The following is a 14,258-nucleotide window of genomic DNA, read 5'->3' as shown; positions in this document are numbered from 1 at the left end:
ATGTACCAGATTTCGGTGTCTCTTGCAAAAGTTTTCTGGTCCGTTTCCGTATTTTTTTAATTTTGTTTCTTTCTTTGTTTGTTTTTTTTATTATTTTTTTAATTTTTATTTTTTTAGTTTTCTTATTTTTAATTTTTTTATGGTTTATTTTTTAATGATCACTATTTTTTTTTAAAGCGCTGCTTTGTTGGTTGTGTCGTCGGATTTTCTTTTTAATTATCGTTATTATTTCTTTTTATCCCATTCATTCATATATATATATATTTTTTTAGACAAACGAAGTCCGCGGAGCTTTCGGGTTCTGTTTTATTATTGATTATTATCATTATTAATTTTTCTTTTTTTTTCCCTTTTTTATTTATTTATTTTTCTTTTGGTGCTGTTTCTTTCCCTCTCTCACTTGCTCGGGTTTTGCTTTTACACATCATCGGGTTTCTATATATATATATATATACACATATATATATTCATTTCCGTTAAACGTCGCTTTGTTTCGGCTTTGTTTTTATTTCGTTTCATTTGTTTTATTTTTTCTGATTAGCTTTGCTTTGTCGGCGGTGTTCGCTGGAGGTGGTTTGTGTCAAGTCCGTCAACTGTTGTACTGACAGGCGTTTAGGCTGGAGCCGGGGCTCTGCAAACTGCTGTAGCCGAAACTGGAGTGCTGCTTTGATTTCAGTCTGAGGCTGGCCAGGCTGGAGTTACAAGTGTCCCGGTACACGCTGTAGGGCGAGCCCGGCGGCCCATAGGGACAAGCGGGCGAGGACATGGCCGAGTTGAGCGAGGATCCGCTGATGTTGTTGATGTTGTTGAGGCCGGAGTTGGCCATGCCCGGCACGGCCGAGTGGCCCATCCCGGAGGGCATGTTCATGGAGGAGATGCTGCTGGGCGCCGAGAACATGGACTGCGAGGAGAGGGGGCTCATGGAGTTGAAGAAGGTGAAGCTCTTGGTGGACAGCGGCGCCGGGGTGAGGCTTTTGGTGGCCCAGTTGTTGTAGGGGTACCCGGCGTACATGTCGTCGTAGGGCTGCATCAGCCCGCTGAACTGCGGCACGTAGCCGTTCTTGCACAGGTCCATCTGCTGGTTCCGCTCCCGCTTTCTCCACTTGGCTCGGCGATTCTTAAACCACACCTGAGGGAGGGACAGGCCACGGTCAGAGCTGCCCCGCCGCGCACGGTGCGCTCCCGGCCGCGCAGAGGCGCGCAAGTAGCGCGCAGCCGCTCCCGGCACCCCCTCACCCCCCAGCCCGGCCGGGCAGACGTCCCCCATCTCCCCACGCTCGAGAACGGCCCCATCGCTCTCTGTCCCATCGCTCCCTGCCCCTCTTCTCCCTGTCAGCGCATCTCCGTGCGCAGGCGATATTCAGCGGGATCTGCGAGCGGAGCTGCGCGCAGCCGTCCGCGCTCTCTCGTGTCCGCATCCCCCTCCGCCCCTCTCCCCTCGCCATGGGGAGAAGGCACGGCCCGCTCTGATTAGGGCCGGCTCGCCCCGGCTCCGCCGTGTTTCCGAATGCTAATGCTGTGTAATAAAAGTCCCCTGTTACAGATCATAAAAAAGGGGATTGGATTAGTATGTTTAGGTTTAAAAAAAAAAAAAATCAGTCCCTGCATGGCCCTTGGATGGATGCAGCCTCTGCCTTTATATCTAATGAGAATTTACAGCCCTGACTGGGGAACAGAGGTGCAGGGGCCGCTCCCGGTGTTTGATGCAAAAACCTGATCCGGGCTCCCTCCTATTTTCTTTTTTTCTTTCAGGAACGGGTTTGATCCCCCCGCGATGGGAGCCATGAGCCGGGGCGGGATGGGGCCGCCCGGGTCCCAAACTCTCTCCGCGGGTTAAACCCGGCAGAACCGCGCTCGGTTCCCATCCTCCGCCGCCGTCCCGCGCTCCCCACGCGCGGCCCCGCGGATGTTGCGCCCCTCGGAGCTCCCCGGCCCTCCCCACCCCGCGCAGCGATGGCGCAACGCTCGTTCAGCGGTGGTCAGAGGGATGGAAAATCTGCGAGGGAAGGAGGGATGGCGGAGCCTATTTAAAAAATAACAATAATAAAAAGAATCCCGTATTAAATGAGAAGAGGAAACGAAAGGCAACGTTTTCAAAACCTGTAATATACTCCTCGGAAGGTGCTTCCAGACAGGAATTTCCTGAAAATGAGGGTAATAGTTTTAATTATGGCTCCTAGACATTTTAAAGGAAGGCCCTCGCAGCAAATTAAGGTTAGATTTGCAATCTGCAATCTCAGAACATCAAACCAAAACATCTCCACGCAGAGGGAGAACGAAATGATGTTAATGGCCACTCGTATATTAGTTTTATTTGCTTCCTGAAATATTCCGGCAATATTAATGCCGTTCGGTCTCCTCTCGGGCTCTGTTTTGTTTTGTTTTAAACGCAATTAGTACAATGCTTTCGGATGAGGAGCGTGTTTACTCTCGGAGGATTTTAAACGGAGTTTTTGGCGATCCGATTGGGTCACTGGGAGTTTGATTACCAGAAAGGGCTCTGCGGGGCCGAGGGGTGACTCTCGAATCCCCTTTTTTCCCCCGGATTTCTGCTCCGGCCCCGTCCGGATGTGAGCTCAGCCCCAGTGTCCGAGCGGAGCCGAAACCACTCGGGGAAAAATCACGGGAGGAAACAGCGAGGGAAAAACCGCTGCGGATCGATACGGCCCGAGCCGCTCCGCTTGGGTTGCTCTCTGCAGCGCTATCTCGCACGTAAATCTCTCTCTAAATAACAGCCGAGGCTATATATATTCCGAGGTGGCATCGTCTCGGAGCCGTGGAAAGACCCAGCGCCTTCGCCTTACAGGAATGTGTCCGCAGCGCTTATTGACTTTGGAGGGCAGTCGCCCCCCACCCCCCCGTCCTTTGCTTTGCCCTCAGCCCCGCAAACAGCGGAGCGTCCCCCGGCTCTGACCCCCGCGGGGGATGCGCGACCGCTCCGCACCGCTCCGCGCGGATCCCGGGGGCTGAGCCGCGATCCCGGGGTGCTGCCGAGCAGCGGTTTATTGGGGAGTCTTCGTTATTGCCGGGATTATGGGGGTAACCGGGACGATGCGAAGGGCCCGAGGGTTTGGGCAAAGCCGAGGGGTCTCACCCCACAAACCGGCTCCATCCCAGGTCCGGCCCGGTCTCGTTGTCCCATTTTTGTGGTCCGGCCCTAATTCACCTCCGCAGCCAGGAGCTGAATTTCTCCACCGATTTCACCACCGATTTGAGCAACCAAAACCAATCCCACGGCGGTCGGGCGCTGCTCGCGGCCCCGTTCCCGAAAGGGACCGTTTCCCTCAGCTCCCCCCCCCCCCCCACCCCGGCCCGGCAGAGCCCCGCAGCGCCCATCTTACCCGTACGCGGGGCTCGGTGAGGTTCGTCCACACGGCGATCTCCTCCCGCATGCTCATGTCGGGGTATCGGTTCCGCTGGAAGGTGGCCTCCAGCTCCTGCAGCTGCTGGCTGGTGAAGTGGGTCCGCTGTCTCCTCTGCTTCTTTTTCTTAGCCGGGTCGTCGGTGGCCCCGTCCTCGTTTTTCTGCTCTCCGCTCCTCTCTTTTTCTACGGTGGGATGTCGGGGTTGGGTATTTTTTGTTTGTTTGTATGTTTTTCTTTTGTTTTCTTTTGTTTGTTTGTTTGTTTGTTCGTTTCAGACCCAAATACGCGCGCATAAAGACAGCCCCCCCCCTGCCCTGCCCTCCCCACCGCAGCCGCGCGTGGGGTACCCACGGGGACCGGCACCGCAGCACCGAGCGCAGCCGGGCCCGGCCCGGGGAGACCGTGGGACCCGCAGGGTTCGGACCGAGGGGCGAGGAGGATCGAGGGGAGCGGGTTACAAACAGCGGCATCGCCCTCTCTGCGGCCCACGATAACTTTTTTACTCCTTTAAACCTAAGGCGCGATCTTTGCTCCGTTTTCTTTGTTGTGTTCAGCCGCGACAGGAAACCTTGGAAGGGCAGGGGTGTAAAACCCGCAGCAATTAATTGCAAAAGTCGCCCTCTCCCTTCACTCCCTCACTTTTTTTTTTTTTTTAAAGTTTTCTTTCTTTCTTTCTTTCTTTTTTTTTTTTCTTCTTACTTTTTCCCCCCTTTTTTTGCTTTTAGAATTCGACCGTTTATTTTAACCCCGGGCCGAGCAAAGCCCTCTGCAGGGAAAAAAAAAAACAAAAACAAAAACAGTTTCTAAAGAAGCACAAACAAAAACGACAACAAAAATCTCAGTCGCGTTTTGGCGATCGGGATTTGCGCGCTCTGGATGCGGGAATCCGGGAATCTCTCCCTGCCCCACGGACGCCCTCTTGGGCTCAATCCGGGCTCCGGTTCGGCCGTGTCGGAACGGCACCGCGAGGCCCAAACGCAGCTCGATGTGGACCCGGGGCCGGGGGAGGTCTGGGGGTCCGGGACCCCGCGCAGTGCCACTGTGGGCACCTCTGCCCCGGGGGAAACTCCGCGGGCGCGCAGCCCCTCCCGCTCCCCCCCCCATCTGAGCTCTACGCCGTTCCCGTGGGCTCAGGAGGCGGAGGTGCGTGGGCATTTCTGCAGCCCCGGTACCCGCGAGGTTAAATAAAATCGTGGGCTGCTCGCGGCAAGAGGGGGAAGGTGGGAAGGGGAGCTCGGCCTTGAGAAGTCACCCTTCGCTTTGGGAGCACTCGGGAATAAAAAGGAGGGAGAGAGAGATCTCCCCAACGCGGTGAAAGGGCCGATCGCAGCTCGGATGGCCTCTCTCGGCGTTAAAGTGGTTTGCAGAGCAAACAAGGCCTGCAGCAGCCCCAGAGCTGCCCTGGCCGATGGACCACCGAGCAAACAGAAAGCAAAGTCGTCCATCCCCCCCACCCACCGCTCCGCACGGCTCTCCCGGGGCCGCCGTTCCCGTTCCCGGTCCGGCGGTGCGGGGGAACCCGGGTGGGAGCGGGGAGCCAAGCGCTGCGGCCGCGGCCCCGCGTTCAGCCCCGCCGTGATTTCAGCTGAAACCCGGCCCTGAGCTCGGCCTCGGTGCCGTTTCAAATCAGAACGCGCATTTGGTTCAATTGGCATTTGTGCCTCGTTTCCTTTTTCCCTCATTAAAAAAAAAAAAAAAAGAAAGAAAGAAAAAAAAAAAAAAAGGAAGAAAGAATGAAAGGAAGAAAGAAAGAAAACAAAGAAAACGTGAAAGATATTTTGTAGCTCCTCGGAAATAATAATAATCAAAAAAGCAGCAGGTCCTCAGCCCTGCCCCGCACCGAGGGGTCACATAGAGGGGTACGGTAAAATGGAGCAAATCTCCCTCTCTAATCTCCAATAATCCCCTCTAATCTCGGAGTCCCTTCCAGACGCCGGTCCCTCACTGTTTGCTGAGCGGCACAAGCGCAGCTCTGCGTATCGCCGTGCGCTGCTCGGCCCTGCCTCGTGCTGCAGCGGCGGGACCTGCTAACACCGGCACGAGCAGCAACGGCTATCAACAAACAAATAAAGAAATAAAAATCAAAATAAGTGAAACGAGAGATAAACTCCTCCCGAGAAACCCAGAGTGGACGTCGGGCTCCTTCCTGCAGCTTTTGTTTCCCTCTCCCAGCTTCCCTCGTCACCGTGGAAATGCTGCTACTTCAAATTAAATACAAAGTGGGAAACCACAGCTTTCCCTGCAGCCCTTGCACATGAGGGTCAGGGCACGGAGAGCCTCCGCAAAACGCGCAGACCCCGCGCAAAGCTCTCCGCGGCCGCGCACGTCCCCTCCGCGCTGCCCCACGCTCCCTCCTCTCTGCGGGGAATTTTTTGTTTTTCGTATTTTTTTTTTCTCTCTGTCTCTCCCCCCCCCCTCCCCCCCAACCCCTTCCTCCCCCCCGCGCTTCCTCAGACAGAAAAATCTTTTTCCATGTCCGCACTGCCCGAGCTGGAAAATAAACTCGGGCAGAAGCTTGACATGATTTCAGAAATATCCGACAACACCGCGCTCCCCGAAGAGCTGATTAAATAACTAAAGAAGTTAGAAAAAAAGAAAAAGAAAGAAAGAAAGAAAGAAAGAAAGAAAGAAAGAAAGAAAGAAAGAAAGAAAGAAAGAAAGAAAGAAAGAAAGAAAGAAAGAAAGAAAGAAAGAAAGAAAGAAAGAAAGAAAGAAAGAAAGAAAGAAAGAAAGAAAGAAAGAAAGAAAAAGAAAGAGAGAAAGAGAGAAAGAGAGAAAGAAAAAGGTGAAGAAGGAGAAAGAAAAATAATCACGAAAGCAGCTCCGGGATGGGGCTCGGAGGCCGCGCGTGTCCACTCCGCGGGTGACAGCCGCTCCGTGCGGGTCCCTCTCGCCCCTTCCCGGGGTTCGGAGGGGATGGGGACAATGGGGACAACGGGACAACCGTCGCCCCTCGGCCCCCACCGCCGCTCGCTGCTGCGCGGCACCGCCGAGCGCCCCGCGGAGGGAAAGCGCGGAGGGGAGGGGGAGGCGCGGGGGGAGCGGGCCGGGGCCGCGGGGGGGTTACCTGGCACCTCCGTGTCGGAGGATTCACTGGCCGAGTTCTCGATCGGGTCTCTGGGCTCCGAGGATCTTTGCAAATGGAAGCTGGAAGCCATGTCATGGGAGGGTTGGGGTCTCAAGCTCTCGGGCAGTCTCTCCAAATTCATTCCACCTTTAAAGGAATCCATGGCGGGGGTGCCGGGCTGCCTGGGGGAGTTTGCAGGTGTTTATTCCACACAGAAAAGGAACAAGGAGCTTTTTTTTTTTTTCTTTTTCTCTGTCTCTCTCTTTTTTTTTTCCCTTAAAAAAAAAAAAACAACAAACCACGACAACAAAAACAAAAGCAAATCCACTTATTACTAACAGTATTATTTTAAGGGTGTCGGAAGAAGAGATCTGGGCAGCGCCTGGAAGCCGCCGGGCTCTGCGCGGGGAGAGGCACGGCAGTCCGGCCGCATAGGCAGGAAAGTGGTAAAGATCCCTTATAGAGAAACGCGAGTTGCGAGTTGGACAGTTTAAAGCTAAAGAGATTAAAGTGACCTGCCCTAGAACAAATGCCTGTAGTTAAACGGGGCTCCTCCCCCTGAAGGTTAAAACCTCCCCGTCTCGCTAATGCATCACTCCCATCTAGCGCTCGCCCAGCCCGGCCGCGCGGGCGGACCTGCTTGCGCGCTCCCCGCCGAAGTTGCGCGCTTTTTGCGCGCCCTCCTCCCTCCCCCCCACCCCGACCCCCGCCCGGCCCCCGTCGTGCGAGAAATCCAGCTTTGAGGGTGCTCCCCCCACCTCCCCCCCCCAGCCTCCCACCGCCTCCCCCAAATACCTCGCCGAGGTATTAAAAATATTTCATAACGAATGGAAAGGTGGAAAATCATTCCCAGCCGTGCGGAGAGCGGCGCGTCCTCCCCCCGCGCCTCCCCTCAACCTCTTGGGGGAGGGGGGGGATGGCAGCACCCCTGGGCCTCCCTTCGTCCCTCGCAGGTTGTGCATCTCCGAGCTCATCCCCTCCCCCTGCGCTTCCCGACCGCGGAACCTGCGCGCCCCGCGCAGCGAATCCACGGCGAATTCTGGTCCCGCGGGGAACGGATCCCTCCGGGCTGCGGGGGTTGCTCTGGGGACGGCCTCCCGGGATTTGTGTCTGATTCGGTTTGATCCCTTCCTAATACTTTTTTTTTTTTCTCGCTGAAGGGCAGCGACGGTGCTCTGGGGGATGGGGCGAGGGGATGCGAGGGACCTCGGTTGCGCTCTGCCCGGGAAAGGGACCTTCTCTCCTCTTTATTTTCTCGGCTCGCTTTAACTGATCCATCCTGACACTCTATTTTGCTTTCAAATCAAGTAAAGATGTGGGAGAGAACTTTTGAACTGTTTTACGGAAAGTGGAGTGAAGCAACGCTGCAGTGCGGGCTTTTTCCTCCCTCCCCGGGCTGATGCATCCGGCCTTGCACCTCTGATCTCCAGAGCCTCTCGCAGCTCAGGGTGTGCACAGGTAGGTGCTGTCACACTAAGGTCTCTATCCCTTTTCTTTCTATCTTTCTTTCTTTTTTTGTTCCTCTTTTTTTCTTTCTCAGCGCCGTAGCCGATATCTTTTACCGTCCCCTCCTTTCTTTTCTTTCCTTTTATTTATTTATTCATTAAAAAAAATTATTATTATTGTTATTTGAATTTCTGCGGGGCCGGAAGAGGGGTAGACCCGGGCAGCTCTCCGGGGGCTCTCGGTTGGAGCCAGGATTGCTGTGTTGGAAGGCTGCTGCCAACAGTCCGGCTGCTCCACTCTGGCTATTTTAAACCCAGTGCTCACAGCAGCTTGAAAACCGGAGGCGGGATTTCTCCTTCTTTCTTTCTTCTTCTTCTTCCTTTTTTTTTTCTTCTTCTTTTTTTTTTTTTTTAATATATTTTTTTTAGCCCCGAGCCCGTTTTTTCAGTTTTCGTTCTGCTCTATAAAACCTATTTTCAAAATTCGTTCTAGGATCAAATCCCTCGGCTGGGCTCAGGGAAAAGCTCAGCCAGGGCACAGCGGGTTTTCCAGGGATAGCTCCGAGGGTGTCCCTGGGGCGGGGGGGGGTGGGGGAAGGGCTCTGTGCTCTGCCCAGGTCCCTGACCTTCTCCCCACGCGTGTCTGTGCCCGGGCCGTGATCAGGCGTTTACTGCACACCTGTGGACAGAGCCAGAGCATCACACGGGGAGATATGTGTATTTTGTCTTACATAAGCCTTATGTACGTCTTATATGTCGTACGTGGGTCTCAGGGCACACTCTCGCTCTGCTCTTTAGGGGCTGGCAGAGCTCCTGTCGCACGGAGCCATCTCCACCCGTTCCACTCGGGACAACATTGTCGGGACAGCCGGTCCTCCCCAGATTTGCATTTCTGTCTTTCCCCACCCAGATCAGCTCCGTTTCGGGAGCCGGGGACATCCCTTTTCTGCATCCCTCTTCTCTACTCTCTACGTCACGGCCATCCCCGCGTGACGTCATGGCCCCGTTCCTCTGACGTCACGTATAGCATCTTTTGATGCCGGAGGAAGGGAAACGAGGCCGCAGACACGGGGCAGCCTCTCACCCATCCCCGAAGGGACATCCCCCGGGGGAGCCGTGACCCGCGTGGGCGTGGGAAGGGCCGGGGAGGACCGGGACCGGGGGCCGTGGGGGAGTTGCTTGGGAAAATTCCGCGCAGCTCCCGCCCGAGCCGGACCCCGGGCCCACGCAGTCGGGACTCCCCCGGCCGAGGGCTGCAGGGCCGCAAATACACCGCTCCTTTCCTCCTGCCGTAAATAATGCAAGAACGAGCGGCGGCTTTTAAGAATAAATCAAAACTGGCCACGCCAGTGGTAACTCCGTTAAGAAGAGGATAAGGAACGCCCGACCTAGAGAAGCACCAAGTGGGCTCGGAGGGGTCCACAGTCCCCCCCCCATCGTCCCAGGACAAGCCCTGCACTGCAGACCCCGCAGGAGATTTCCTACTTTTGGAAAGGAGCTCCCAGCCCCGGCTGGCGGCCGCTTTTGTAGCCAACGCAAAACCACCTGGGCCGTATATCAGGCAGCAAAGTTAAGAAGTCTCCGCCAGCTTTTCCTCTTCAGATTTATTAGCATTGTATAGAGTCAGATTCAGTCTATAAATTATTGGGAATCGTTACGAAAATGAAAGCATCTCCTCCCGAATGCACTTTTGCCCAAGAGGAGAGGGAAGCCCTCCCAAAACAAACAAACAAACAAACAAACTCGTAACAATAAAAATAGCAGCAGTGTGGAAAGAGGGAAAGGAGAGGTTCCCCAACCAAACCCAATGCAATTCAACCCAACTCAGTCCAAGCCCAGCCAACCCAACCCAACCTAATTCAATTCAGCCAAGCCAAACCAAACCAAACCAAGCCAAGCCAAACCAAACCGAGCCAACCCAAGACAAACCAATCCAATCCAATCCAATCCAACCTAAACACGACCCAACCAAACTCATCCAAAGCAAAGTCAGTCAAAACAAGCCCAAGCAAAGTCAAGGCAAACCGGCCAACCTCCACCCAGCGACCCTTCTCGGAGCCCCGTGGAAGGGAGTTGCTGCAGGAAAACAGTATCAACAATAAAACCCTCCCAGATGTGCCCGGCTGGAGGTGAGGGGGGTGGTGAAGGGCCATCGCCACTGACTGAAGCAGGAGTCACTGACAGGGAGGTGACAGCCGCTGGAAACGCACAGCTCCTCTGTGCGCGGAGCCTGCTGCGCAGTGACGGGTGTTTTTAAAGCTCCCCGGCAATGAAAATGTCCCCTGCAAACGATTTTTGGCCTCCAGCCTTTGCCGCGTGGTTCTGCTCCATGGTTGCCCACGCGAGCTGGGAGCAAGGAGGCGGGGAAGGTGAGCACAGCATGCGTGGATTGCGCGGTGCACCGCGGAGCTCGGACCGCTCCAGTGAGCCAAAGTTCTCTTTCACGGTGTAACGGAGGCGGTGTCTGTGGGTCCCGCGTGCCGTGGGTCCCTCCCCAAGCAGCATCACCCCAAAGTAGAGACCCGACAGTGCAAGATAAAGCTCAGCACCGTGTGTTGGGGCAGTGAACGCTCCCAGCGGCATGTCTCTAAGGGGAAAGCGAGCGGATCCCAGATAATGGAGAGCACCAAACGATCCCCGACACGGACAGCCCTGCGGCCACCCCGTCCGAACCGGGTCCCCCTCGAGTGCCCAGGAGCGGGCAGAGGGAAGCGGAGAGGGGGAAGAAACCCAGCGGAGAGAGCGTGTTAAATCGCTCAGGGTAGGAAGGTGGAAAATTACGCTGGCTCCTAGCCGGCCTGTCCTCCTCTACGCAGCCAGGAGAGCAATTTTCCTAAGAAGTTGAGCAAAACGAAATCAGCCCCTTTTGGATCTACAGCCCCCGTCTCTCCGCGGCTCGGCCAAACCTCCGGCTCTGCGGGCGCTCAGGGTTCCCCCCGGAGCCTCCCGAAGTCCCCGTTACACCCCGAGTTTTCCCCGCGGGGCTCCGCGCTCACCTGGGCCCTGCCGACCCTTCCCCACCGCTATTCAAACCCAGCGGGGAAAGCATAAATTTTTTTGGGAGGGGACATTTTTTTTTTCTTACATTTCTTTTCTTTCTTTTTTTTTTTTTTTTCATAGTGGGGGAAACGGATGCCACCACGAATTCTGGTGGCACTCGGCCCGTGACAGCTCGCGGGGCAGCCGGTGCATCCCGGTGCCTCCCGAAGCCCCCCTGCACTCGGACCCCCCCCCCCGATCCCCCTCGGGGCCGGGGCTGCCCCAGGCGCAGGCGGCCAACGGCAGCGCTTCCAAAAAGTCGGGATGAAAAAGTTGAAGGCTTAATGTTTTTTGACAGATACAAATGATACCCCAAGGCTTTCTTAAAACGCGGCGAATGACGGGAGGAGAAAGGGTTTTCCTATTCGGGTTTCTGCAGCTGGAAGCAAACGAGGATGGGAGGGGGGGGGGGGGGCGGTTCTTCTCGGCCATCCTGTCCCAAAAATCAAAGCATCTCCTGGGATAACTCCGTTTTTCCCAAGTGCCATTCGGCACAGCTCCGTTCTAGCTCTGGTCCATGGCCCTCTCCGCATCCCTCAGACCCCGAGCACCGACCCATGCTCTGAGCAAATCCAAAATCGCTGTCAGCAGCCGCTTGGGTTTGGTCCTGGTTGTCTGCAGCCTGAGCCGAGTGGGATCAGCAATGCCACCGCCAGAGGATGGACGGCTCGGGGTGCGGGGGCTGCCTTTCTCGATGAGGCGGGGGGGGGGGAAGAAAGGAGGAAAGTGCCATATAGTCCCACAGTTCCCTCTCCGAGCAGAGGGAACATGCTTTTCCTATTAATTGATGGAGGAAGGGGCACCGGCGCTTGCAAGGCAGCCTGCTCATGTTACTCTGTGCATCTTTAAGTCCGAAATGTGTTTGGTTTGCGGGCTAAAAAAGATGTCTCTGGTGCAGGGCAATCGAAGGCCCGGGCACTATGTTGGCATAAAATTGAGATAATTCTGCAGAAAAAGGGGCTGCGTTTGGTACCACCGATGTTATGTTTCCTTGAGGGTTTCCCCCTCCTTGTTTCGGGCGAGCAACCTCTTAATTGCTGCAGCATTTGGATGGGGGAAACGCATTTCCCCTAAACAGAACATTTCCTGAAAGGCTGAAATATTCTAATAACGCGCTTTAATGTTCTCAGAACAGCAGTGAATCTCTGCAGAGCCACACGTTTCCTGCCTTAAAACGCAAAATCGGAGGAACAATTAACCTTTGTGTGCATCCAGCACCCTCTCTTCTATTTTATTTTCTTCCCCCTCCTCCTTTTTTTTTCTTCTCATTTTCTTCTTTTTTTTTTCTCCTTATTTTTCCTCCCAGAAAGGCTCTGCGCTGCCCCGCGATGAGGAGAGGGGACAGTTTTCTTTCCAGTTTCATTGTGGGAACGGCCGTATCTTAACGGGCACATCTCGGCCAGAGATAGGAGCGCACCACCGCCTTCCAGAGGGCTGCGCTAATCAGCGCACGGGGCAAGATATAAAAGTTCAGGGCAAATAAAACGAATTAGTTTTATTAGCACGTTTAGGAGGCGGTCTAACGAAGGAATTCGGCTTTACTAGAGAATGTTTTCTCCTCCCCTTTTGTTATTTAAAAGCAGCATCTATACAGGCTGCTCGGGACGGGAGGGAAATAACGCACCGTTCAACCCGCAGAGATTTTCTCCGAGCTCTTCTCTCCACCCGGTATGGAGGACAGAGCCGGGGAAATTCACAATAAAATCTGCTCGAACAATAAAAGCAATAGTAAAGGAGAGGACCGGAGCCGTCCGGCGGCGGTGGTCGGGGGGAAATCTCTGCAGCGCTCGGGGATTCGCTCGGCTAAACCGCGTTTGGTGAACGGTGCCACCGCTCCGGCTCGGGATCTCCAGGACTCGGCCTGGAGGATGATTTCATGCACCAGAAGGATTCTGGGGACGTTCTCCAAGCGAAGCAGCTCTCAGCAATTATTTGGAAGTCGGGTTTTAGCTCAGAGGAGCAGGGAACGCGACCCTTGGTTTGGGAAGCAGAAATAATGCATTTTAAAATTGTTAGGAAAAGAGCAAACAGCTTCTCGGTCCTCGGTCCCAGCACTGTGTTTTGTTTTTGGTCTTTTTTTTTTTTTTTGATCAATTCGTGTCTCGGCGTTTGCGTTCGCTTACAGCGAGGTTGGTAAAAGTTAAGGAATAAGGACGAAATAACAGAAAACGCTCCCAGGGACGATTTTTTTTACGCGACACCTGAAAGTTTTTCCAAAGGTACCGTCGGGGGGGGGAAACTCCGCACGTCCATCTCAAAAAAAAAAAAAAAAAAAAAGCCTTTTTCCACCCCCTCCGAGAATTCCGACCCCGTTGGACGAAGCGTTATCCCGGAGCGGAGCTGCGGGACACTCCTGGCGCGTGGGACGTGTGCCCTAAAGGTGTGCCCTTCTTTTCAATGAGAAAGTAAATAATAAGAAGAAAGAAAAAGAAAAGAAGCTTGGGGAACGGAAGAATATTCCTTTTTCCGAACAGGGAATTAACTGAACGGCGGCCCAGGCTCTCTCCTCCCGCGTCTCTTCCGCGGCCGATCCCCCCCGCAGCCCCCGGGGCACCGCACACCCCATCCCTCCACCTGTCCCGGCTCGACCCCTCCGAGGACACCGCGGACTCAATCTGGGGCCGCGCTTTGCCCCGAGGAGAAGAGCTCGGGACGGAAAACGGTGCGGTTACGGTAAAATAATAACACAACGACAACGACGGAGACAAAAATGTGAAATAAAGTGAGGTAACTCCTTTGGAATTGCTTTTCCCTGAGTATTTGTCAGTGCTGACGAAGCGCAGAGGCCCTGAAAAGGAATTTACGCTCTTGAACGATGCCGGGGGCCGCGGCCGTGTGCGGGGAGCGGTGCTGCGGGGCGGGCGGCGACGCGGAGCGGAGAAGGGCACTCCCCCCCCTCGGCCCGGCCCCGGCCCCGCTTTGTTTGCCGGTCCGAACCGCGCAGCCCCGCACCGCTCCGCACCTCCGCAGGGGGAGAAACGGGGCCGGGACGCGACCCGAGGGACACGCGTGGGGGGGAGAGGGGGGAGGGCGACGGACGCGGCGCGTATTACACGCGCGGGGGCGGGACGGGAGCTCGGGGCCGCCCGTGCGGGACGCGGGGAGACACGCGTGGGGCGGGTCCGGAGCGCGGGGACACGGGTGGGGCCGTCCCGGGGCACTTACCGGGCGCTGCGCTCGGCGGCGGCGGCGGGGTGCCGGGCCCGGCGGGCGCTTTGCGCGCCCTGCCCGCCGCTCCAGGGTTTTCTTCGGAGATTTCCCCGTCTCCTCCTGACGTCAGCCCCGTCCCAGGGTGCCGCACACGGGGGAGGGCCGGGGGCAGGGCCGGCCGCACCGGGAGAAC

At 55.5% G+C, this 14,258-nt stretch overlaps 1 protein-coding gene across 2 annotated transcripts; it reads right to left on the bottom strand.

The window, feature by feature from the left end:
• Positions 1–522: 522 nt before the first annotated feature.
• On the bottom strand, positions 523–14,165 carry PITX1 (paired like homeodomain 1). 2 transcript variants are annotated; one of them, XM_065734883.1, is made up of 4 exons: positions 14,081–14,165; positions 6,432–6,613; positions 3,342–3,547; positions 523–1,129 (listed from the first exon to the last, which is right to left on the bottom strand). In XM_065734883.1, exons 2-4 carry the CDS (start codon positions 6,592–6,594, stop codon positions 590–592), a joined length of 909 nt encoding a protein of 302 aa, XP_065590955.1. In that variant the 5' UTR covers positions 6,595–6,613; positions 14,081–14,165; the 3' UTR covers positions 523–589. The 2 variants fall into 2 exon arrangements, with proteins under 2 accessions (XP_065590955.1, XP_065590954.1); XM_065734882.1 differs by lacking the exon at positions 14,081–14,165 and adding an exon at positions 6,771–7,084.
• Positions 14,166–14,258: the final 93 nt, after the last annotated feature.

The sequence above is a fragment of the Cyrtonyx montezumae genome, unplaced genomic scaffold (assembly GCF_038088225.1).
Source record: "Cyrtonyx montezumae isolate F1298 unplaced genomic scaffold, pur_monq_1.0 scaffold_18, whole genome shotgun sequence".
Lineage (NCBI taxonomy): Eukaryota > Metazoa > Chordata > Aves > Galliformes > Odontophoridae > Cyrtonyx > Cyrtonyx montezumae.
The sequence above is the reverse complement of the archived record's forward strand: the minus strand, read 5'-3'. Positions and strand labels throughout refer to the sequence as shown.

What these genes read in the sequence shown, in the direction of transcription:
- PITX1 (XM_065734883.1), bottom strand. Translation starts at nt 6,594, where the DNA reads ATGGATTCCTTTAAAGGTGGAATGAATTTGGAGAGACTGCCCGAGAGC. An exon ending in CTCCGACACGGAGGTGCCAG is followed by an intron (nt 3,548 to 6,431) that starts GTAACCCCCCCG and finishes ATCCCACCGTAG; the next exon opens with AAAAAGAGAGGAGCGGAGAG. An exon ending in TCACCGAGCCCCGCGTACGG is followed by an intron (nt 1,130 to 3,341) that starts GTAAGATGGGCG and finishes TCCCTCCCTCAG; the next exon opens with GTGTGGTTTAAGAATCGCCG.